The sequence below is a fragment of the Mchenga conophoros genome, linkage group LG9 (genome assembly GCF_057382185.1).
Source record: "Mchenga conophoros isolate Kocher_MC1m ecotype Shallow Benthic linkage group LG9, M_conophoros_male_GT1.1, whole genome shotgun sequence".
Classification (NCBI taxonomy): domain Eukaryota; kingdom Metazoa; phylum Chordata; class Actinopteri; order Cichliformes; family Cichlidae; genus Mchenga; species Mchenga conophoros.
The window spans coordinates 1,332,153-1,357,846 of NC_140534.1; the positions used below are offsets into that span (position 1 = coordinate 1,332,153).

General features: G+C 44.9%; 1 protein-coding gene across 1 annotated transcript in view; it reads right to left on the reverse strand.

Annotated features, from left to right (window-relative positions):
- tgfbr1b (transforming growth factor, beta receptor 1 b) overlaps positions 1 to 25,694 on the reverse strand; it is a 43,254-nt gene that overhangs the window by 10,383 nt on the left and 7,177 nt on the right. Inside the window, exons 2-8 of the mRNA XM_085286134.1 lie at positions 12,363 to 12,608; positions 10,884 to 11,147; positions 4,420 to 4,650; positions 2,267 to 2,434; positions 1,019 to 1,175; positions 577 to 701; positions 363 to 493 (exon numbers count right to left, since the gene is read on the reverse strand). Of these exons, the coding sequence (XP_085142260.1) occupies positions 363 to 493; positions 577 to 701; positions 1,019 to 1,175; positions 2,267 to 2,434; positions 4,420 to 4,650; positions 10,884 to 11,147; positions 12,363 to 12,608 (1,322 nt within the window). The remainder of the gene's footprint in view (positions 1 to 362; positions 494 to 576; positions 702 to 1,018; positions 1,176 to 2,266; positions 2,435 to 4,419; positions 4,651 to 10,883; positions 11,148 to 12,362; positions 12,609 to 25,694) is intronic.

Consider the following 25,694-nt stretch of genomic DNA (forward strand, 5'->3'; position numbering starts at 1 on the left):
GGTCAAGGCAGAGTCAATGATTCACAGCCTGGTTTCTGCACCTGACAGCGCCGTGAACCTTCTGTTGCAGGGCCAGGTAGCATAGCTTTGTTCTCTTATCAGTTCAAAACTGCTCTCACGTTACTTTAATTATCTTTGTGTTGAAATATTAAACATGTATCTTTGACAAACAAGCGAAACACAAGAACACTTTTTGACAGTACTGTAGTTGCATGAAGGTACTCTTGGTAACGTCATCGTCGTACTGGATGATGACAACATTCGCATCTATGTGGATGGTAACACTGGATGAACTGGGCCCACTGGTCTTGGTGTGGATAAGTGAGTGGGTGATAACTACCAGTGAGTGAGACTCGTCCTACCTCACAGCTCTGCCAGCGGTTGGGGATGTTGGGCCGAAGCTTCTGCTCACAAACCACCCTTCTCATCTCCTCCACTGATGGATCTGACTGGACCAGGTCGTAGTAGGGCAGCTGGTAGTCCTCGTGAATGCCTGACAGAAAAACAGCTTGTAAATACTGCAAAAACTAGCTCTAGTCAGTTCATTGCTGCCACCTAATGAACTTTGACCCTCACCTCCCATGGAGCAGCGACTGGCAATCTCCCAGAAGACGAGGCCCATGGCGTAGATGTCAGCTCGTTTGAAAGACTCAAAATGCTTCATGTTTATGGAGTCGTCCAGAACCTCTGGAGCCATATACCTGAGGACGGATACGACGGGCTGGTGAGCAACGCTTGGTCCAAAAACACAACCAAATACAGTCCCCACTGAGACTGTGCACTGTTACCCACAGTGACTACCCACAGTGTTTACCCACAGTGCTTTGAGATGGCAGTAATGTACTAGAATGACACAAACAGCAGCTTCATGACACCAGTGCTGGAGATCAAGAAGAGATACTGGTTTTATAAAAACACACACGAATAGAAAAACTGAAAGGACTACCACTACTTTGCAACCATCATCTTCTTGCGTTACTAACGTTTTACAGGTGTAGAGTGAAAGGTCAAAGGTTACCTTTTGGTCCCGACTCTGTGGTTCGGAGCGATGTCGATGGTGTCGGTGGCGGAGTCGTGCCGCACAGCCAGACCCAGGTCAGCGATGCAGCATGTCCCGTTCTTCTTCACCAGGATGTTCTTGGACTTCAGGTCTCTGTGGGCAATAGCTGGCTTCCCTGCACACCCAGAGCTACAATCAGCACACGCCCACAGCTAACCAAGACATACACCCACGCTTACATGAACTTACAATAAATACTCGTTCCATCGTTTCCTCCCTAACTTGATAATATTTTAGTGCATGTATTATATTTTGTGAAGCACATGTAACGCAGCTTCTGACAAATGTGAGTACTGGGCCTTTTATGAATATGCTATGAAGTGCTTTCAGTTCAAACCTATTGTTCTGCTGCAGCCAATCACATTTCAGCTTGTCCTCCTCATGTGACTGGTATCAAACGTGGGCTATAATTAAAATCCCTTTAGGCTCCTTACTCAGAGGCCTGCCCACAGTGGGCATCACTGCATATCCGATGCAGAATGCCGTCCTCTCAGTATGGCCCTGTTCCATAATTACAAAAACACAAACAACACTGAGATATGTTTAGTTACCCGGCCTGGGACCTGTAAGGACAGAGCTGCCCCCACTGTGCTCTGCAGAACTGTCTTGATATACTTCAGGGGACATGAGAGGAACAGAAACTTCCAATAGGACAGTGACCCAGTTTTCATTACACACAGCAGTGTACTACAGCAGCGAGCTGCGTCACATACACGTCTGTCGGGACAGTATTGGACAACAAAGGGACAGTGGCGCGGCTGCCCCTCTGTGGGTCTTCCTTGGTCTCTTGTGTTCTGGGGGCCTCTGGATGTCTGGAGTCTTGATCTCCTCCATACCTGCTTCATACCCTGGAGGACGGGGCTGTGCCTTTAGACAATAATTCTGATGCAAAAGAGCCAAACGGGACAGGCAAAAAAACAAAAACAAAGGGTGATTTCTGACCAATAAGCACTGGCTTTGTGTGCGACGGCTCAGACTGATGTCTATACTCCAGCATGCCTGCCTCTATCTGACAGACTCCATGTTTCCTCAGGCTGATTTAAACACGCCTCATGTGAGCTACTGAACGAGGTTTTTGTCACGCCTCCTCTGAGCATGTCTCCAGGCTGCTGAGCAGCACAGCTGGCACACTCGCTCGTTTGTGTTTACTATTCAAACATTTAGACGCCGATTCACCTTGGATACATACAGGCGTGAGGTTCTCACCTTGCGTGCCAACGATCTCCATGTGAAGGTGGGCGAGGCCGCTGGCTGTTGACAGAGACAGTTTGATCATGCCCTCCACTGTGACCGTGTAGCGGTTCAGGTAGTCGAACAGCGATCCGTGCTCATGGTAGTCCGACACCAGCCACAGCTGAGTCCACGTTCCATTATCTACACGCCGGGCACAGAAACATGGATCGTTATCACACTCCTCTCAGTACTGACACAGCGGCTGAAGTTTCAGCCAGCAGCTGATTGAAGTGTGTGATACGCACCACACCCTAACCTTTGTGTCTCCGACTCAGGGATGAGGTGCAGGGTGGAAAGAAAATGATTCAAATCTGGGTTTACATCCATCAGACCTTCAGCTTTCTACATGCCAACATCTGCGTTCACTCTCAAGTTAGAGCTCACTGTAGAGTGGGCAGCTGTGGGCAGCTGTGGGCTGCACCGGCTGATGAGTGATAACGCTGGGGATCAGCATTGCTGACAACTAAAGACCAGTGCTACCTTTCCCCACTGATGGGGAACCAGTGTTACCATTATTATGAAATTCATAATCAATATTAAAGGTTCTTGCACACCAGTGAAAGCTGCCCGTCTGCATTCACTGGAATGAACATGTGCAGAGAACGTTACACTAACTTCATCAAACCTGAAGACGTGCTCGTTAACGTCCTTAACTTCCACGACAGAGACGTGCAGGCACGTAGCAAGTTACTGAAACTGTGGGTCTGAGGGACAAATGAATAAACAATGAAAACAACGATGATAAAGGAAAGAAATCAACAGCAAGAAGATTCTAATTCAGCTGAATTATTTCAATTACAGTGTAAAATTAATTCACCAACAAAAAGAACATCAGTGATTATTAACGTCTGGCTCAGCGTGTCCTTCCTGTAACCGCTCACCCCAGATGGCCCCGCCCCTCCCTGAGCCTGGAGGTTTCTTCCTGTTAAAGGCGAGTTTTTCCTCCCCACTGTCACCAAAGTGCTGCTCATAGCTGTGCTGTTTTCTTTGTATAGTTGTCGGGTCTTTACCTTACAATATAAAGACGTGACCAATTCAAACTAGCCTGACATTTAAGCTACGTTCACTCTGCAGGTCTTAATGCTCAAATGCGACTTTTTTGTCTGCTTGTTCACACTACAAATAAAATGTGACAGCAAAAGCCAGACCAACAGTATGTTTGACTGATGGCCTTAATGTAAAGACTTCGGACTTTACGTTTCCCAATTTTGCTTATGGCCTAATAATGATCCTTATTGCTGTTTCAGAGGAGCGCTGCTTCAAAGCATAGCTGCAGATTTGTTCATAATGTCTTCCCAACAGTTTCACTGACATCTACACCGGATGTCCAGGAAGCGTTCACCATGTCTTCTCCGGCGCTGATAATTGGCGTCCGTCTTGTGTCAGTGACGTAAAAGACGGATTTAATGCGACATCATCAAACAGCAGTCGCTTTCTGAAACATCGGATATGTATCGGATTCAGGACCACATACGACAGTGACCCAGGTCAGATTTGTGCCGTTCACACTGTCATAGCATGATGGGATATGGGTCGCACAGGGTCAAAACAGTCGGATTGGATGTGCTTTCGCCTGCAGTGTGAACGTAGCCTTAAACTCTGTTATTGCACTGCCTGCCCGCTCAGCAGGGTGACGACCATAAGCCTTCCACAGCTGAGGGGTAACGGGTGCACTTCCTGACAAATGCCTCTTGCTCTGATATTCAATAATAATAACAATGTAGACTTTATTAGACTTGTAGGAAATGAATCTTCTGCATTTAAGCCACTCAGGGAGGCAGTGGGCAGCCACCAATCCAGCACCCGGGAGCAGCGTGCAGGCACGGTGCCTTGCTCAGGGGCACCAAAAGTACAAACACCAATTTTGGACCTGATTGTACTGTATATGCATACCACCTGCTTAAGGGATCACTTTGGTGTGTTTGATGTGGGATTTTATACACTTTCTAATATGTTTGTCTGGCTGTTACCTGGGCCAGGTCGAGCTGCTTAACTAAAGGTAAATGGACACATGAATGAATACATTTATGTGTGTGACAGACAGTGTGGTAAACTCTGCGTCCTCCTGACTGTGAACTATGACCCCGTGCTGTGTACCATTCACTCGCTGCCTGCTGGTTTCTCACCTTTGTTGTCAGCAGCAATGAAGCCCAGGATATTCTCATGTCTCAGCATCACAGTCTGGTAGATCTCAGCCTCACGGAACCAGGAGCGCTCCTCTCGGGAAGAGAAAATCTTGACAGCCACCTCCTCGCCGCGCCATTTGCCGCGCCACACCTCACCAAAACGCCCCTTCCCAATGCTTTCCTGGAGGATGATAGTTCTGGCAATTGTTCTTTGGACCAGCAGTGGGAGACCTGAAAGGAAGTGGACGGATATATGAGTGATGGTCCTGCCACGCACATCCAGAACTGAAGTCTGCGTCCCCATCTGGACATCCACCTCATGACTGTTGTCAGTAATCAGTGTTAGCATAGAGTTTGATCTGGTCAAATCCAGGTGACTTGATTAGGTGATTATGTTTTTGCTTTGCCCCTGATGACTCATAAACTTAAGAGCCTTAAATGAAGAGAGACTTCCTGATCCACAAATCCTCCTGCCGTGCTGGGACCACGCCCACCTCAACACCCCTGAGAACTTTAACGTTCCACTTGTTTTTCCTTTAATTTAACTTCATTCATTTATCGTGGCTCAAGAGTTGGGAGTTTGTCTTGTAATTGGAAGGTTGCCGGTTCGAGCCCCAGCTCCGACAGTCTCGGTCGTTGTGTCCTTGGGCAAGACACTTCACCTACTGCCTACTGGTGGTGGTCAGAGGGCCCGGTGGCGCCAGTGTCCGGCAGCCTCGCCTCTGTCAGCTGTGGCTACAATGTAGCTTCATCACCAGTGTGTGAATGTGTGGATGACTGCATGTGTAAGGCGCTTTGGGGTCCTTAGGGACGAGTGAAGCGCTACACAAATACAGGCCATTTACCATTTATCGACTTGACTTCCAGCGCTGTCGGCTGCCCTTATAATAATACATTATATACACACACACACACTTCATTGTGTCGTATATGAATAAATAAAAACAACTGAAACAGGATTTTTGATCCTTCCTCAGCCGCTTTTATAATAATAATAATAATAATAAATTTTATTTATGAGCGCCTTTCAAGTCACCCAAGGACACTTTACAATAGGATAAAACACTTAGTAAAACAATGGCAGAATAAGAACAATAAAATAAAAGCACAAGATAAAATGAACAAACAGTGGATTCACAGTGAATATGCAGATTGAACAGATGAGTTTTGAGTTGGGATTTAAACTGGGGGAGAGAACCAATATTTCTTATTTCACAGACTTTCTCAAAACCATCAACTAAACAAACAGCCTGCTGTAGTTGATGGTTTCATCTGAATCAGCCGTCTAACTCCTGTGAATCACAACAGATGGAGGGTCCAGTGCACCCCGTCTGGGACCTACCCTGGACCCAGGCTCCACGGCAAGTCCTTACCCGTGCAAACCGATGTTGGACCACAGAGGTGCTCATAGGGGCACATGGCACCAGGACGCACTAGGTCACAGGTCAATAACAGATTTAGAAATTGTGTCATCAGATCTGTGGTTGGACACGTGTACCCAAACGTGCAGCGGGAGAGCCAACATCTCAGTCCATGATATCTTTATCTGCTTTAATCGCATTCTGAGGGAGGCTGAGGACGTTGAGTGGACCATGCTCCTCACCTCTGAGGCTGCTGCAAGGAGTTGCAGCTGCAACAAGGTGCAAGGTGAAGGGAGCCGTCTTACTGGGCTTGGTTAGCCTGTTGGGCCAGCCTTGGAGTGGTTTAGGTGGTATTCTGCACACACCATTTACAGTGGTGGTGGGATGCTGCTGACCTTAACACAATGAAAGGAACACTGAGGATCTGCCTTCTGTAATGGAAGCAGAGGCTGGGGAGCAGGGCCCCTGGGGTGGATGAGATTGGCCCTGGAGGTTAGGGATGTCCTGGCTGACACAGCTCTGCAATGCTGCGTGGCGATCTGGAGCAGAGCCCCCCAGGATGGGTTTGTGATCGCAGTCCTCAGCCTGCCTGGGAAAGTCTGTGGCACTCGAGGGTTCTAGGGTTCTGTTGGTAGAACACTGGACCAGCTCGTCATCCTCTCAGTGACATCAGAGGGTGAGTTTGCCGACCAGTCTGTGGGTGTTTTGTGGATGGATGGGTGGGATGTACTAGCTGTGCATGCTCTCTGATCACAGACAGGAAGCAGTGAAGAAGAGGTATGCACAAACAGTCCTGTGACAGAATGCTGCTCTAATCCAACTGTATGGACTTTTAATGGCAGCAGAGTTAAAGACTGAAAGTCATCAAACTACGATCCAAGAACAACTCTAAAAGTGTGAAAATCGTCTCACTGCTTTGGAAAACTGCTCACGAGACACAGGAAAAAAGTGCAGACTCACACAGAACATGCTCGGCAGCATGTTGGAGGTGCCGTCATCACTCATGGCTACCATGCAGGACAGCGTTGAACACACATTTTATAGGACGGGGTCAGTGCATACAAAAACGTATCCAGTCGACCAGATCTCGTATCATTTAAAGCCGTTTTCTTCCTGTTTGAAACAGCGCGATGGCGCCGTGGTCACGGCCGTCACCTAACAGCTGTCTGGAGCCAGTCTGTGGGCGTGCACACCCACTGTGACACACTGCCTACCTGTAAGTCATCATTCTGGCCCTACGACAGCTGGACGAAGCGGGATTCATGCGTGCGTTTGCACGGGAATTTAGTTTTGGTGATTCCACCTATTCCACCTTTATTGTGTGCATGAATGCAAAGCCTGTCAGGAATGATGCAGCGTGTGGATGTGTTGAAGCCAGAACAGGAACTTTCCCAGGGGACACATAAGGAACTGGGACTGCTGTGAAGGTTCCAGCATCGAGCTCCAGTCTGATAGTTTGAGGTTATGAATAAATAAGGAACATTTGAAACATTTTAGGACTAATCAACATTTCCCAAAGCAGTTGTGAACGAAGTGTGATGTTTTTCACCTCCTGATGCACAATGAAATAATTACAGTCACCTTTTGCATTCACTTCAAATGTCTGACATGCTTCCCTTTCCTGCAGCTGATCCGAGCATGCACGCACTTCCAACCTCCAACTCTTTCACTGCACCACGTGCAAAGACGAGTAACCGGGTCGTGCTGCACACATCACCAGCACCCTGACCGTGGTAAAAGCTTTAAAGGAAAGAAACCATGTCCACTTTGGCCCGACGGCCCTCATTTACTAACATCACTTCTTTCCTGTGCAAAAAACAAACACTTGCTGTCAGATTTATGAAACATGCTCATCAACCTATTTTGGTCAAAAACTGTGCATATGTTAGCAAGTAGAGCAGGGCGATATGGCCAAAAATATTTATCACGATATATATTTGAAAATTTGCGATAACGATATAACCGACGATATAATTGATGCGAGACAAAATACAACTCCACAACATTACTAGCGCAAAAAGACAACCTTCCATTTATTTTCACTTAAACAAGAAGCTGGTTTTTATGTACATTAAAGCTTTATAAAAATGTAACAGTGCAAATGCAAATTCCTTGCTGAAAGTTTAACCAAAAGGCATTTCCAGTAGAAATGGGCTGACATATCCTGAGCATAACCATGTATAATATCCACTGAAGTTAAAAAGAGGTGCTTTGCAACATTAAACTGCAGTGTGCAGTACGTATTTTTCGGACCATAAGGTGCACGGGATTATAAGGCACATTAAGCGAAACAAAGCAGTCAGATAAATCAAACTTTATTAAACTCATTCTTCTTGCTTCCTCCACTTCTGTACCATTGATTCATTAATGTTGAATTCTCTGGCAGCTGCTCTATTCCCATGTTGTTGCAGTATATGAATGACTAACCTCGTATTGTGGATGGATTATCTCAGTTGTTCTCCTGACTGAAGTTTGGTCCGTTTACAGCATCCTGCCATGCGATTGCATTTGTCTCTAACCATGAAGAACCTTCACGTAGGGCTGGGCCATATTATACCGTTCACGGTAATACCGGTATAATGTTAGGCAATGATAGGAAAATGAAATATCGCGACAGAATATGAGTAAAACGCGCATGCGCAGTGCCTTTGTTTTCATACGCACATGGCCGATTGTTGAGTGAAACTGATGAACCAGAATTGGTTTGTAAAAATGGTGAAACTTCAGTGATGTGGAACTGGTTTGGTGTTTGTCCGTCAGATACACGACAAAGCACATTTTTTGCAGAACATGCAAGCGGCCGTCGTTATTGTCATATTTGTCGGACTAAGATGCTCTTAAATCTGGGAGTAATCTGGGTCCTAAACTCCGTATGCTTCAGGTCAAACAACACTGCAGCATCACTTAGAGTTAAAAACTGTATAAATTCTTTCATCTTTAATAAAACGATCAGCATTGCTGCTTTACCAGGTGTAACTATGAAGTTTAACTTCCAGGCATCCATGAAAACAAAAGTTATTACATTTAACGGAGTTAGAAGTTAGCAGGAAGCTAGCGGAAGTTAGCTCGCTAGTTTTGCTAGTTACCTAAGCATGATATAGCATGTTCTGACTGAGAGATTTCTGAAAAAATTCAAACGTACAGCTCTGCTATCACTTCCAACATAAATGAAGACAGAAAACTAAACAGCAGTGACGTTTGTAGGGTTACTGAAGTTGGGCTAGCTGGTATATAATGATGTGCTACGTGATCGCTAGCGACACAGCTATGTTAGCATAACATAAACAGTGAAGCTGGAGGACGAACACTAACACTTTTCCACTTATAAAAGTTAACGTGAAGGTTCCTGATGGTTAGAGACAAATGCAATCTCATGGCAGGATGCTGTAAACGGACCAAACTTCAGTCAGGAGAACAACTGAGATAATCCATCCACAATACGAGGTTAGTCATTAATATACTGCAACAACATGGGAATAGAGCAGCTGCCAGAGAATTCAACATTAATGAATCAATGGTACAGAAGTGGAGGAAGCAAGAAAAATGAGTTGAATAAAGTTTGATTTATCTGACTGCTTTGTTTCGCTTAATGTGCCTTATAATCCCGTGCACCTTATGGTCCGAAAAATGCGTACTGCACACTGCAGTTTAATGTTGCAAAGCACCTCTTTTTAACTTCAGTGGATATTATACATGGTTATGCTCAGGATATGTCAGCCCATTTCTACTGGAAATGCCTTTTGGTTAAACTTTCAGCAAGGAATTTGCATTTGCACTGTTACATTTTTATAAAGCTTTAATGTACATAAAAACCAGCTTCTTGTTTAAGTGAAAATAAATGGAAGGTTGTCTTTTTGCGCTAGTAATGTTGTGGAGTTGTATTTTGTCTCGCATCAATTATATCGTCGGTTATATCGTTATCGCAAATTTTCAAATATATATCGTGATAAATATTTTTGGCCATATCGCCCTGCTCTACCTTCACGTTAACTTTTATAAGTGGAAAAGTGTTAGTGTTCGTCCTCCAGCTTCACTGTTTATGTTATGCTAACATAGCTGTGTCGCTAGCGATCATGTAGCACATCATTATATACCAGCTAGCCCAACTTCAGTAACCCTACAAACGTCACTGCTGTTTAGTTTCCTGTCTTCATTTATGTTGGAAGTGATAGCAGAGCTGTACGTTTGATTTTTTTCAGAAATATCAGTCAGAACATGCTATATCATGCTTAGGTAACTAGCGAAACTAGCGAGCTAACTTCCGCTAGCTTCCTGCTAACTTCTAACTCCGTTAAATGTAATAACTTTTGTTTTCATGGATGCCTGGAAGTTAAACTTCATAGTTACACCTGGTAAAGCAGCAATGCTGATCGTTTTATTAAAGATGAAAGAATTTAGACAGTTTTTAACTCTCAGTGATGCTGCAGTGTTGTTTGACCTGAAGCATACGGAGTTTAGGACCCAGATTACTCCCAGATTTAAGAGCATCTTAGTCCGACAAATACGACAATAACAACGGCCGCTTGCATGTTCTGCAAAAAAATGTGCTTTGTTGTGTATCTGACGGACAAACACCAAACCAGTTCCACATCACTGAAGTTGCACCATTTTTACAAACCAATTCTGGTTCATCTGTTTCACTCAACAATCGGCCATGTGCGTATGAAAACAAAGGCACTGCGCATGCGCGTTTTACTCATATTCTATCGCGATATTTCATTTTCCTATCGTTGCCTAACATTATACCGGTATTACCGTGAACGGTATAATATGGCCCAGCCCTATTAGCAAGTCTGACTTTTTGAATTGGAGCAGGTAAACAAAGACAGGGCCACGTTCAGCACTGTGAAGCATCTCCTCTGCTGTCATCAAAAAGCCTGGAAGCATCTCTGAGCAGATGTTGTCCTGCCCCTGTTACATGTACGCTTCTAGCTGCTCAGTCCGAGACCTCTGTCACAGTTCTGTTTCAGTCAAGTGTCTGTTTGGCCCCTGGACTCTTCTATGAATCCATGCTGCTGTTTTACCTTTATATACCTTTGAAATGTCTAAATCCTCCTTCAGCTGATCACTGCACAAATCAGACCCTGAGATGTAGCGTTTTACCTGATCCAGAGCCTGAAGTGGTCATGTCATAGATTAGGTCCTTCAGTGTTGTTCCCACAGTGATGAAAGGGTGGTCCATGGAGGGGTCTTCCTCATTAGGCACCCGATGGTGGTGGTGGGCCCCGGCTCCCCCGGCGCCCAGGCCTCTGTGGCTGTGGCAAACGTAGAACGCCAAAACCAGCAGCAAGCAGAGCACACATACAGGGCCAGCAATGACAGCAGCGAGGGCCACCGGCCCCAGAGGAGAAGGGGTCGCTGTGGGGCCTGCAAGACACAAAGAGTGTTGGTCAGAATACCTGCTGACCCAAAGCCTGGACCTGCGCTGGCCTGACTGCAGCCTGGAAGCATAAAGGTTAATGTGACGACGAGCCTCAAGTCCTCATTCTGTGGATCTCAGAGTGCACGACACAGGTTTACGTGGATTCAGGACCTCAGTCATGCAGTGCGGTAGAAACACATCCCCACTGGATCGGGCTTTTTGAACCTGGTGTGCAGCTACGTGTAGCTTAGGTTTGTGTACTCAATCAGCTGGTTACACCTTCTCTTCACCAGCAGCGCCCATACTGACGTCATCATGATGGTAAAAACCATCACAACCGTGCACTTCACAGCAGCTTCACCAGCAGATGTGACCCCGCGAACGCATCATTAATCCCCCCCATCTATCTAACGATCTACCTGGTGCACTGCGCCGAGCGTGTTCGTCTGCTACCAGACAACAGCGGCGTTTTAGACCAGCGAGGGAATGAGAGTCACTGCTGTTTGGATTTAGCGAGGAGGACGAACGAAATGTCATCATTAGAAAAACAGGAATTCTCACCTCTAACACAAAAGTACAAAAGTAGAAGTACTATGAAATACTATGTTCAGCCTCAGTTTGTTCAAGCTTAGCTGGGTAATGCACCTGAAACCCATCCGAGTCCACCTCGCACTACATCACTACAACACTTATTTTTGGGAAAGTCCAGACTTGAGCCAATGAAAGGCCAGTCGTGCTCTAAAGTCCTCCAATGAGGCTGATGTAAAACGATTCTGAAAAGACGAGTGGGCCTCACTCCCAGTTATCACAAACACACGAGTGCAGTTCTTGAAGCAGTTCTTTGGTTTAGGGCATAATTACTTTTTCACGTGATAGTTTTGCGTAGCTCGTTTCCACCTTAATAAATCAGCGTTTAATGAAAACTGCATTTTATATTTACTTGGGTTGTGTTTTTTTATTTATTTAAAAAAACATGCAAACAGTTTTTCTAAACTGCATGTCAGTGCAGTCACCCTCAGCTCCCTCTGCACCACAGCAGACCAGTACAGCACCAGTCCACTAAGTGCCCACTGCACTCATGAAAAAGACCCTCCTACTCTAACGCTCTCGCTCCACTTTGTTTTAACGACTGAGAAGCTTTTCCACCTGCAGTAGCGTAGTAGCTGTACTTTATAATTAAAGGAAGGCATGAAGAGGCAATATGGCTGGTGTCCTCTTACCAGTGGGGGTCACTGGCTCTTTGTTGCAGTAGTCTGTGGTACAGCACAGTGGGTAAATGCCACTGTCATCTTTGGTAGATGGGGCACAGATGAAGGGTCGGTCTCGTGGGATCAAGTCACGATTGTGCACACACTGGCGCTGCTCAATGGTCATCCGGCTGCCTGACTTTTGGATGGCTACAAAGCAGATACCGTCTGTCGTGCAGCTGGAGTTGGTGCTGCAGCGGTCACAGTAACACTGAAGGCCTGGAAGAGGAAAAAGGGGGGAGGATTAATTCACTTCAACTTTATTTATACAGCACAAAATCACAACAGCAGTCGCCTCAAGCTGCTTTATATTGTACAGTAGAGCCTACAATAAACCGTACAGAGAACAATCATATGACCCCCTATGAGCACTTTGGCGACAGTGGGAAGGAAAAACTCCCTTTAAACAGGAAGAAACGTGCGGCAGAACCAGGCTCACATCTATGGGCAGTTAACCTAAGCCCCCTATCTGCATGTGTTTGGACCACAAGACCAGAGAACGCACGCAGACGGAGAGAGAACACGCCACATATGGATCATTTATTCATCAAAGACACAAACGCACCACAATAGCCCGATAGTGTCATCACATGATATTATACAGGAGCTGCCAACTCAGCTCTCGAGTGGGCAGTCACAATGAAGCAGTTCATTTCCATCTGTAGCTTCAGGCTGCGCTTCATCGTTTGGCCACCAGATGTCACCAAAGACAACTGTGTCGATAAGCTGTGAGTAATGAAGCTTTTTGAGCTTCAGAAAGCTTCACTGGGCCGTGACTAAGAAGCAGTCATTAAATGAGTATCTCATTCAGCTCTTTTACACTCAGCTTTATGTTGCACTACTCATCAGAGCTAACCAATATTAATATCAGTGCTGGAACATATGCACGGCTGAGGATGGTCATTTGCTGGTATTATGGCCCAAGTGGGTCTCAGTAGGCTGACAAATGCTGATAGCACAACACCTGCAACGAGTAACTCGTGATACACGATCAGGAAAACCTGAAGCAGCAATGCCATCAATGGTGACGAATGCTGACACTGCATAATTCACTCTGAAACTCCCATATTGGCCAATTTGTGATGGAGAACTTCCTCCACGTCTACAGAAGTGACGATATGTCAGTGTGGGCACTTCTACAGAAACCAACATTTCTAAGGAATGGGAGTTATGGGAACCAGCAGTGATCTGACGCAGAGACCTAAACTCTTCTGGGATGTGACGAACACACACACACGCACACACACACACGCGCACGCACACGCGCGCACACACACACACACACACACACACACACACACACACACACACACACACAGACAGACACAGACACACACACACACACGCACACACACACACACAGACACACACACACACACAGTGAGCTGGTGTTTAAAACCAAAACAACAACAAAACAAATGTTTGGGTGCATCTGGGACTGTTGTCCTAGTGGGAAGAATCAGGAAGGAAGGAGGGAATATTTGGAAAGAAAACACCAAGCAGAGCTGTGTGAGACGCATTGATCGCTCCTGGTGAAGAAGGCAGCTGTCACTGACTGTACAATAATCATTTGTAGTTTCTGTGAAGTCGTTTGTGTCTGTGCGCGACGTACCACACTACGTAAGCATGTAAAATGAAACCAGCATTCCTGTCTGCGGCTCAGGAGCCAGGTGAAGGTGAAGCCTGAGTTGGTCCTGATGTGTTTAGTGTGGAAATGTTTGATGGACAGCGCTTCATTCTAGGAGCAGGTGCTTAACTGAGCGAGGCGTGCTGTGTAAGATCGTGTAGAAAAACCTGTTCATGAGTGGCTGTCAGTGTTATGGCACGTGTCTGTGGTGTGTGTGTGGAAAAGACTTCTGTCTGTGGGAGCTGCTGGTGAAGATGCTGCTCGACTTAAATGACCTGCCTCAGTGGGTCCACAGGGAACTACAATGGACCAAGGAATCCACACCTTGCTTGCCATGATAATCTCCCACACTCGTTTCCCCCTGAAAGCAGCCACTGATTAAAACCTGCTGTTTGGACCGTACAGATTTGTTATTCTGCCATGTTGCTAGGCTACGGAGTGCTCTGTGAGTGTGTCGACAAGGAAAGTTCGAACGTTTATGTCGTGAGTGATTACTGAGGTATTTTTAGTCACTGGTCTCATTCATTCATTGATGGTGTAGTTGTTCCACACACCACTGCTTTTGTTTTATTTGTGGTGAAAACAAACTTTAAACCTGCTACAGAGATTTCTTTATGTCCTCTCATGCAAATCCTCACAATTCCAGACTATGACTGTTTCTTTTATTGCCTCACTGCATCTCAAACAAAGCTGTGATTTTTGACCTGATATGAACCCGCTCATACAAACAGACCAATAGGAATGTGGCCTCCCAACAACACAAACAACACAAAGCACAGAGGTTCACTTTAATCTGCGTCAGCAAGCCACGCTTTCTGTTTCCACTCTGGTTTTTAAGCAGAAGTCTCCGAGTATGTGGCGCAGCAACATTTCCGTTGTTTTGTCTAGACGTGTGAGACACACCTGAGTAACAGAGTGTGTGTCTGCAGGGACAGACGAGCTGTGTGAGTCACTCTGCTGTCAGCTGGCTTTTATTTACAGCCACATCTCTGCTCTCGTCTGTGTGTGTGTGTGTGTGTGTGTGTGTGTGTGTGTGTGTGTGTGTGTGTGTGTGTGTGTGTGTGTGTGTGTGTGTGTGGTAAATCCAACTACACTGAAGTTAAAGTCTTTAAAAACAGCAGTAATAAGCACAAAGTATCAGCGCCAGCACCTCCATGAAAATAATAAGTGTGTGCATGTCCAGCTGTTTGCGTTTTCCACAGAAACCATCTCACTTTGGATTCTTGGGAACATTTGTCACCAAAGCCCGTTTACAGTTTTCCATGTTCTCCTTCTTTCCCAAACCCCACTGGGAGGTCCTTTCAGCAGGGACATTACCATCCATCTGATTTCTTCAGCTAATAGCTGTGCACAGCTGCACCAAATATTAAAGTGAATACATTAATATAGCATAACAGACGGTTCAAGTGGTAACCTGAGGAAAACCTGAAACAACCTGCAGTAGGGCTGTTCGATATAACCATATATATCGGATGACGATGTAAAAACATCTACTGTTTCATTTTACACTGTCGTTTGTTTCGTGGTGTCACAAAATAAACTGTTTACGGCAATATTTTTCATGGTTCTGATGTCACTGTAGTGGCTATATTAATGTCTTAAAGTTCTCTCTTTCTCTTATATTTAATACAACCACACTACAGACGGACAAGCGCCTGTTTTTATGCGTTGTCGTTAGCAACAACGACGGTAACACCATCGCGTGTCCGCTCGTTTATGTTCCACGTAAACCTTTCACAATAAAGCTCAAGATCCTGTTGAGACCTTTCAAAATAAACGGAATCACATGAAAAAGTATGCAGAGTATTGACGGATGAGAATTAAAAAAGAGCCGCCAGGTGCTAAAAAATAAACCTCAGACTCAAACGTTAGACGCTTTTCCTCGCAGCACGCTGTGTAATAAATACTCACAAAGGAAACGGCGGCCGTTACAACTTGTGTCTAAAAATGTATCGTTTCATGCGTCGGTCGCTGTCGTTGCTTCGAGGCTCAAGCTTTACTGTGAAAAACTGTTACAGGATAAACAGTTTCGTGGCTCAAAAAAACAAACTATGAGAACACTTCTTCAGATCATATGTATCATATTTGACACGTACAGTGTTTTTGGGACTGTAACACCATCAGTGTGAACCTGACAAACCGAAATAAACTGCACAACACATTTAAACCAAGTAAAAGAAAACAGATAAGCAAATATGATACAAATTAAATGTCATATATGGAAATGTAAAAGTGATCTATTTACAAAAAATGAAACAAAAGAAGGTGAATGTTCTGGCAGTTATTTCCTGGTTCAGTCTGAGGTTAAAGGTGATAGAAAGAGCTCACACTGAGTGTCATGTTTGCATTTCACTGCTTTCTACTCTGGATGTCTGTTTATACTCAGCTGTAAGTATAAAAGGCTCCACTCTGCAACCTGTTTGTTTCTTTTCAGCTGTTGACTATAAACATTAGTTTGTGCTGATATTGCACTTTTCTGCATTTTAAATGTATTTTTAAATATTACTTTAAATACTTCGATTTAAAGTTCTGCTAAAAGTTTCAATGCAAAGATTAGCATCACTGCCCTGCAGTGTGTTTTAGGCATACAGGTGTGACAGAACAGCTTTAGTGTTACAATGTTACAAAATGCAGCGAAACATTCAAACAGTTGTATCGATTATAAAATAGACTGTATCGGATTCATACCGCTGTGGGCAGATATCCAACCTTATGATATCAGCGTTGGACATAAAAAAGTGGTATGGTGCCATCTTTACTTTTAACCTCCTAAGTAAATGACAGGAAGTAGTCCAGGAGCCACAGATGACCTTTGAACTATTCCAAGCTCAGTTTTTGATCAAATATAACAAAAAGATTCTTAGCACGTGGTGGGAGGGCCGATGTAACGATCAGCCTCTTTAATGAAGCGCTCAGCTCCAAACACAAGAACCTCAAGTTTGCTGGGACTCAGGATGAGGAGATGCAGTGCAGAGCAATGACAGGAAATCTCTTTACAACTGTTCAGTACATCACTCAGTGTAACATGTGCAAAGACACATGTGAGGGACTGCACATACGATAAGGGCATGTACAGGTAAGTATGATTGAAAAGATCTGAAACCTATTGGGTAATCTGTCCTCACATGGACTCCCAGTCTGGAAGCAGTGGGTTGACTGGAACAGGCCCAGTGGCTGACAGAGTAACAGTCTAAATATTAAAGTGGTTCAATTCAATTTTATTTATACAGCGCCAAATCACAACAGTCGCCTCCTTTATATTGTAGATCGTACAATAATAGATTCAAAGGTTGAGTTGGTTGAGGAGAAGAGGGCACAGCTGGATGAAGGCTGGGCGTGATCCTTGGTGCGTGCCGGGCAGATGCTGAGTCAGGTTGACGGCGTTAGGCCTGGGGCGTGGCTGAACACAGTATTGCTTTCTACCCTGCATTACCAAAAGTATTCACTAACCCAACCAAATGACTGGATCCAGTTTTTCCCGTCACTTCCATGGCCACAGGTGTATAACATCCAGCACCTGGGCATGCAGACGCCTCTACAAACACCAGTGGATTCCAGCGTGGTGTCATGATGGGAAGGCGCCGCGTAGAGCAAGCAGGCCGGGATCCTAACTAATCCAGGAGTTTTAGCAGATGGACCTACGATATCAACGTGAAGATCCGAGGTGACCTTCTTGATTCATTGAATTCAAAAATGTTGCAGAAAACTTGACCTCTGACTGGGGCTGGGCCATATCATACCGTTCACGGTAATGCCAGTATAATGTTGGGCAATGATAAGAAAATGAAATATGGCGATAGAATATGGGTAAAACGCAGATGCGCAGTGCTTTTGTTTTCATACGCACATGGTGGAAAAAGCATGGCGGCGACGGAGAACGAGAAGGGCGAAAGCGGATCGCTGAACGAAACGGATGAAGCAGAACTGGTTTGTAAAAATGCTGCAGCTTCAGTGGTGTGGAACTGGTTTAGCTTTTGTTTGTCAGACACACAACAAAGTAGTTTGTGCTGATCTATAGAGGTCGCGACCTCTGAACCAAAATATGTATAATACAAGTTAATATGTACCTTGAAACTTGGAGTCACTACATCACATAACACTTGAGTCTCAACAGTAGTTGATATCAAGTTACTCATTAAGCAGATATGATATTTTGGACGTGACGTTCAGCTCTGATAGAGCCTCGTGGACTCGTCAGCAGAGGATTTCCATTACAATGCACCTATGTGTGCACTCAGGCGGGGTCTCCAGCTGTCCATGTTGGTGTCTGAGCCTTAGTCAACACCTGGTCAGCTGGGTGCAGCCTGTGATCTCTGCTAGCATGTACAAATGATCAACGTTATAATACTTTAAATCAGTACGTGTGCAGGCAGGAGGTGTCGTTTCTCTTCTTAGGTCAATCGGTCATTACGTGGAGCTCACACTCGATTGAACACACAAGCTCTTGCTTTGTTTTGATCACAGACACACCCTACATGTTGCCCTACCCCCATCTTCATTTCATTCCCCTTCCTCAGAGGTACCTCTCAGCTCCCACAGTTATTTCCAAAGGTCACGGCCCTGCCCACTGCCACATCCACCCGGTCAGCTCCTTTATGTCCAGCCCTTTGTCCACGCCAGCTGTGATCTCTGTATGACTGAATGTGTGGATGCATGCATGCTGGGAAAGGGGCCCCGGGATCTGCCCCCTTTTACAAAGCAGATGAGAAACCTGCTCTGTGGATGGCTCTATTGTTTATGTGGAACACAAAGCTGAGCACTGGGCTATTCAAACACTATAACAGATGCAGCTCTCTGTCTGTGACACTAACTGCAGATCAAGCCCCATTTTTGGAAAGCATGGTGGAAGCCGAGGCATTAGCAGATCCCTACAGCCTGTGCTCCATCACACTGGAGGCAGACACTTCCTTATGCAAACGATGCATTTTTAAACACAACCTGCAACAACCACAGCACCCAGCTATCATATCAGAGAAGGCAACATAAAGCTGAGCCAGCTTCTTGTTCCCACAGTCTGCATGATTAAACAGAGAATCAATAGGTCGTACGTCTGTCTGAGGCCCTGCGCTCATAAATATTGAGCAGCCTATGCTAAAGAGCCAGCAGCCGGTCAGCTGCTCGCCTCACACTTTTCAGAAGGAAAAGGTGGAGCCTGTGATCAACAGTCTGCTAACCACGACTTCAACAGCTACACAGGATGAGACTGTTCTTGTTGCCATGCTTGGTGGACCCTCTCATTTTTATATAGGGCTGCACAATATAGCATTTCAGCATCAACACTGCATCACATTCATGCTGCAGCTTGTGAAACGTGCACATTTCTTTTAATTCTGTGAGTCTGGCAACCATGATGAACAAGGGCTCTGTGGGATTTGCTCTTTACCATAATGCTAATTATGAACCACGTCGTGACTCAGCCCCAATACAGTGGATCTATTTGTGGGGGGTGAGGAATGGGTGCACAAATTTCAAAGAAATAACTGAGCAATATCATCAGCTGTTCACCCTGCAGACAAACTGCAGCTCCACCACCCCGGAGACAAGAAGGCAACAGAAGTCCAGACCACAAGACCTCCTGTCACCAGCTGGAACACAGGCGAGCACAGGACAAGGCTCTCTGAGGAGCCGTCTCACTGACATGAAGCACCAGCACAGGAAGCACCAGCAGGAGTCACGTGGAGGGGGGTCCCGGCTACATCTGTCGAGATGGGGCCTGTTTGCAAAAGTGCTCTAATGTTGTCTAAGCTGTCGCTTCCTTGCACGATGTGATGTGACCGCCTCCCCACACACAGCCTTCATAGCCCCGCTGACCGTCTCACAGCTTATATCATCGGGTCTGATGAGTGTTTGTCCAAACTGTTAATCCTGAATTCAAACTAATAATAAAAATATTTAAGGAGGAAGGAAAGGGAGCGTGTTGGTGCTGTTCATAGATCCTGCAGACGATCTGTTTAGTTTTTGAACATCTGTATTCCAAAGTTTGGGAGTCTTTATGTGACAGTCTGACTTTTACTTTTATTTTAGTAATGATCAGCTCACCTCTAGCCAAGCCCAGGGTTTCCCAGCATCACACTGATCTACAGGTCACATACAGAAGGATCCTCGTCAGTGTCACAGATGTCATCAAATGTAATGACTGAACAGGAGTTCTTGGTGTGTGTGTGTGTGTGTGTGTGTGTGTGTGGGGTAGTATCCGAGCTTCCATCAGTGTTACAGAGACGCAGCCTCACATTAGAGTAGAGCAGACCATCATTTATACACTTTCTAAATCACCAAATGATTACATGAATATTCCCGACAATGCAAACCACAGCTGCACGTAACACACAGTGCTCATAAGAAAAACTCCTGTTGCACTTAAAACATGCTTTAAATAAAAAGCTCAGTGAAACAACAATATAAGGTGCTTCAGTCAGCTGCAGGCTTGGAGAGTAAAGGCTCAGCCTATAAACCAGCACTGTGCACCAGTCTCTGTTTGAACATCATATAATAATGTTTATGCTGTAAAACTGTTTGTAGAACAAAGGAATAAAGTTGTGTGGAAGTTAAACAGGTGATGTGAGCGAGCCCTCCCTCCAGCTGTTACAGTGTAAACAGTGATCACAGGCGCTGCTGATGGATGCTGGGAAATGTGTTTCACCTCCTTGGTCACAGCTCTGTGTCTTTACTTGTCACAGTGTGTGTAACAAACTCCTGCAAACGATGGAAACATCATCTTCACTGCTGTCATCGGGCTTTTTTGCTAAAAACAAAGACACGTTTCTACTGCAGTCACCGTGCTCGACCATGCTTCAGCTAACACACCCCACAGAGGGTCTATGATTTAAGGTAAATAATAGAGTTATTCAATGAGTCATTGGAGCACTAGCTCCCTCTCTGGTTAGGCAGAGACATTACAAGTTAAATACAAAAATCTAAACTCAACCTTAGATATCATGAAGTGGGGCACTGACATGATTACATCACTCTCACAGACAGTGAGTGAGTGAAAGTAGGCCCGGCTGAAGAGGCGGGGAGACCTGGAGCACTTTAATGGAGGCCACGACGGGCCGGCGTCTGAAGCCGCTGACTCACAGCTCAGACTGAAGCGTCTGCTCTGCTGCTCTGGCCCCGTCCTACATGACAACACACACTGTGTGAATCAATGAGTGTGTAGCACACAGAAGACACCACTTTACTTCCTCCCATGGTACAAAAATGAAGCCAAACTTTTCCTGTTTGTTGGAGCTGCCACGTTGTCTGCGCAGTCGTGACCTGAGGTGCAGTCACTGCGCAGCCGCTGGATACATTTATGTGGCGGTTTTCAAACGATTAGCTGATGGGTTAACTGTGACTCATGAAGGTAAATCCAACCACATCACTCTAATGACAAAGACTCACATGTGAACATGTTACAGTTCAATACCACACGTAACATCCCTCTGTGGCTCCTGTTCTTAACGTGGTGGCTGGATTAGATTAGGCACAAGCTTGTTGCTAGCTAGCGATGCTACACACCTATGTTACTGTCGTGCTCTAAGATTCGGCTCTCCTGAGTTCTTATCCCACCACAGACCGATGGCATCAGCTGCACACACACACACAAGCCCAGAGTCAGAATTATCTGGAAATTAAACCAGCGGTGCTTTCAGATTTTAACATCAGACTGAAGATGATCTGAAACTGAAGGTTCGATCCGGTCCACTCACAGAGCCCTCTACAGCCGGCTAACATGGACACTTTCAATAAAAACAGCAGCAGCAGGTTTCATAGACGTACAATTTATTCTTTATTTAACTACAGGACCCAGAGTCCACACTGTTATGCACAGATACATCCACCCCAGAGAAAAACTCAGACACCATTCCTGCATCCAGAGGTTTGGAGAAACTTCCTCCCTTTCCAGATGTTCTGCTGACCCACTGAGAGAGAACTCATTTCACAAAAAGACAACAACTATAAGTAACTGTAACGAGTCATTGGGGAACACAGACTGTTGGTTACAGCACAGAAACACTGTTGCTGTTTTAATTCTGGTTCTTTTACTTCCATCAGGTGTGTTACAACAAACCTGGAAAATGTCACTAATTTTACAGGCAGTGAGTGAAGAATACATTTTCTTCTTCTGCATTAAATCCTCCATTAATGACAGCTTACTGTCCTCACACATGTGCAGGCACACAAACATGCTGCTCTTTGCACTTATTTAATGATCAGCTCTACACATGATCTGAAAAGTCCAGCCTGCTGCTCTTAGTTGAATAATAAACTGTACTGTAGTAATGTAACGGTAACGTTTTGACACAACCCATCTCAGCTGCAGGAACATCCCTCAGCTCAGAGTGATTCTTTAGTCAGGTTATACTCATTTATGTTCACAAACTAGCTAACCAACACCAACGCCAACCAACTGCTCATCTTAACTAGCTAGCTAAGGACGTTCATTATCGATCGACTTACAAACGTGCCGATAACTTACTGAAAGGGTCCTGCTGTTGGTTAGTCCAGTTTACTGCAGAACACCACGTTAGGGCTGCTCAATTAATCGAATTTTAATCACGATTACGATCTGGGCTTTCAACGATCATTAAAAATGACTGAGCCGATTATTAGCCCCTCCCTAATTTATCCGCGACACCTTAAAGGCCGGTCCGTGAAAATATTGTCGGGCATAAACCGGTCCGTGGGGCAAAAAAGGTTGGAGACCGCTGATTAAGAGGACCCGAGGGAAGCTCGGAAAGCTAAGCAGAAGTTATTTGGAGAGTGACTGCCGCTGGTTGAAAAGAGAGTTTAAAAGAAAAAAACTTCAGTGGTGTTGCACACTATTTTATATTATTTTTTAAAGTCATTGTTAACCCTTTAAAGCCGGTCAGAGCAGCACGCTCCGTGTTGTGTAACTATTTTTAAATCCCTGTAGAACCTGAACCGTGTAAGCTAGCGCAATAATTTGTTTTGCATATGAAACCGGAGGAGTTGTACTTACATCTGATGCCATCAGCTTGTCCTCGGTCACGGTTTCCTTCCACATATAGCTTTGCAAAAATTGCATAAAAAGCGCTTGCAGGAACAGAAACATAATATTCCAGAAACACGCTTTGCCGATCCGATCAGCTGTTCGTAACACTTCCCACAGTGAAATGATGCACCTGCTGTTTTCTTTGCAAATTTGCATCATAGGATTGTTTTTTGTTTTTCCTGCAGTATATAAAAATTGCTGTATCTCCAAAATAAAACTATGAAGACACTCAAAATAAATTTCCTGTGGTGGGAAACTATTTTTTGCAACTTTATTGTATTTAAAGTTTTGAGGGATAAACCTCTTAAATTTCTCCAAGTAGAAATATATGTAAACAAAACAAAAGCGATTTTCAATTTTTTTTGTAGTTTATTGCACTTTTTTGCAATTTATGTAATTACTATGGACTTAATGCAGACATATTATTAAAATATGGGCTATAACAGTTGTATTGATGTATAGCAACTTGAAATGCTCCCACAAATGGCACTACAGCATGTAAAAAAATAATATAAGCTCTGGCGGACTTGGTTCTATGGTAGGTCTTAAAAGGTTAAATAAATTCAAATTATTTTCAGTGAAAATAATCGTGATTATTTTTGCCATAATCGAGCAGCCCTACACCACGTGCTGTCAGTCCTGGTTAGGAACGGGAATCCAGAACCGGTTCTTGTAGAGAACCCAGCAGTAGTCCATAGGGCTGTGCGATAAGACCAAAATCTCATATCCCGACAGAAGACATTTATCGTCCCAACAACGATATATATTCTGTGAATCAGCTCGACTTGTGTGAAGTGTTTTCAGCTGGGCGTCGTGTACCTAGAGTTTTCTTTGTATTTACTACACGGCGTGCTGCGGGGGAAAGCCTGTTCTAAGGTTTATTTTTTAGCACCCGACGTTTTTGGGGTTTTTTTTGCTTCTGGTCCGTAAACACTCTGCATACTATTTCACATAATTCAGTTTATTCTGAAAAAGCTCAACAGGATCTTAGCTTTATTGTGAAAGGTTTATGTGGAAAGCAAACAAGCGGACGGCGGAGCCACGCGTCGTTGTTGCTAACGACAACGCATAAAAGCAGACGCTTGTCCGTCCGTAGTGTGGTTATATTAACCTCCTAGGACCTGGCGTCCACATATGTGGGTTGTCTAGACCAAAATACTTAATGTTTCTGGGCCTGATATCCACTTACGAGGACGTTGAGTGGAACATGCATGCCGTGGAAGAGTTCGGTTGTTAGGAGGTTAAATATAAGACAAAGACAGAACTTTAAGAAATTCTACAGTGACCATCAAAACCATGAAAAATATTCCAGTAAACAGTTTGTTTTGCAACACCACGAAACAAACGATGGGGTAATATGAAACAATAGATGTTTTCATATCATCAGACGGTATATATCGTTATATCGAACAGTAGTCTAGCTGCTTAGAATCATTCGTCTGCCTGCCTATCCATCCCACTTGTTGGTTCTCGCACCCTCGCTACGGTCAGCTGACTTCAGTACATGTGTCGGAGGACGAGGGAAACAGCGGTGCAGTCCACAGCGTGGACATTGCACAAAAAAAGACGAGCGCGATGGTAAAGTGGAGACTGCTCCAGGCCAGAAACGAGTGCACGATGCTGTTAGCACAACTTCAGCATGGACAGCATGCTAACGCTAACCTAGCCAAGAACCGAGAGTGCTGTTAAAGCTGAGTGAACGCAGACTCCAGTCCAGCAGCCTGAACTTCAGCAAGATGAGCAGTCGGCTGCATCTTCACCTGTTTGTAGAGCACAGTCACTGTGTTGATCACTTTCCAAGTCTCTGCGTGCTCGTTTTCATCTGCTGCTGTGGGCTCGACAGAGAAAAACATCACGTGTGTGTCCTCATTAGGACAGGCACAAATGTGTTAGGGTGTGTGTAGGTTTAAATTGTTAAATGGCATTTTACAGAGTAACATCAAATGATGAGTGTGATGAGCCAACACTGATGACAACACAGAGGGAAACACCTCCAACCTCCAACATCTGCCCACAGAGCACGAAAGCCATTTGTACAAATGTGACGTCCTTAAAGCACACAGCGAGTTGCTTCTCTCTGCTGAAGCTGTAACAAATACATGTAAGTGTGTAAGATCAATGCCTGAATGTTACAATTAGGGCTGAACGATATATCGCATTTGCGATAATATCGCGACATGATCAAGTGCAATTTTCTAACCGCAAAGGCTGCGATTATACTCTGGACATGTCCAAATTCATGGGCTGCATCCTCCTGAGGCCGCATTTGTAGACCGATTACGTCACAGCGACGCGCCGAAGGCTGTCCAAATTACTACCATATCCCAGAATTCATAGCCCAGCCAAACTCCAGTTTCCAGCAATGGCGGCCGCTACTAAGTTTTAAAATTACTCATACTAATCTTTCTGGGTCACAAAATAAACTTTTAACATATTTTCAGGCGAGAAAGTAGCTGTGTAAACATCAAATATCTGCTCGGTTTATCAAGATATCCCATATTTGCAAAAGTGCTTCGACGTTTTCAGAGGCGTCTGCTACCCACCAGCTCGACAGCTAGCCGGGAGCTCGAGGGTTACTGATGCGGCCGAGAACGGCACAACTCCCGGCACATCATTTTCAGATCACCGCGGAGTTTCGCTGCTCGGGTTAAACGTAATATATAAGTCACTTAGACAACCTAAA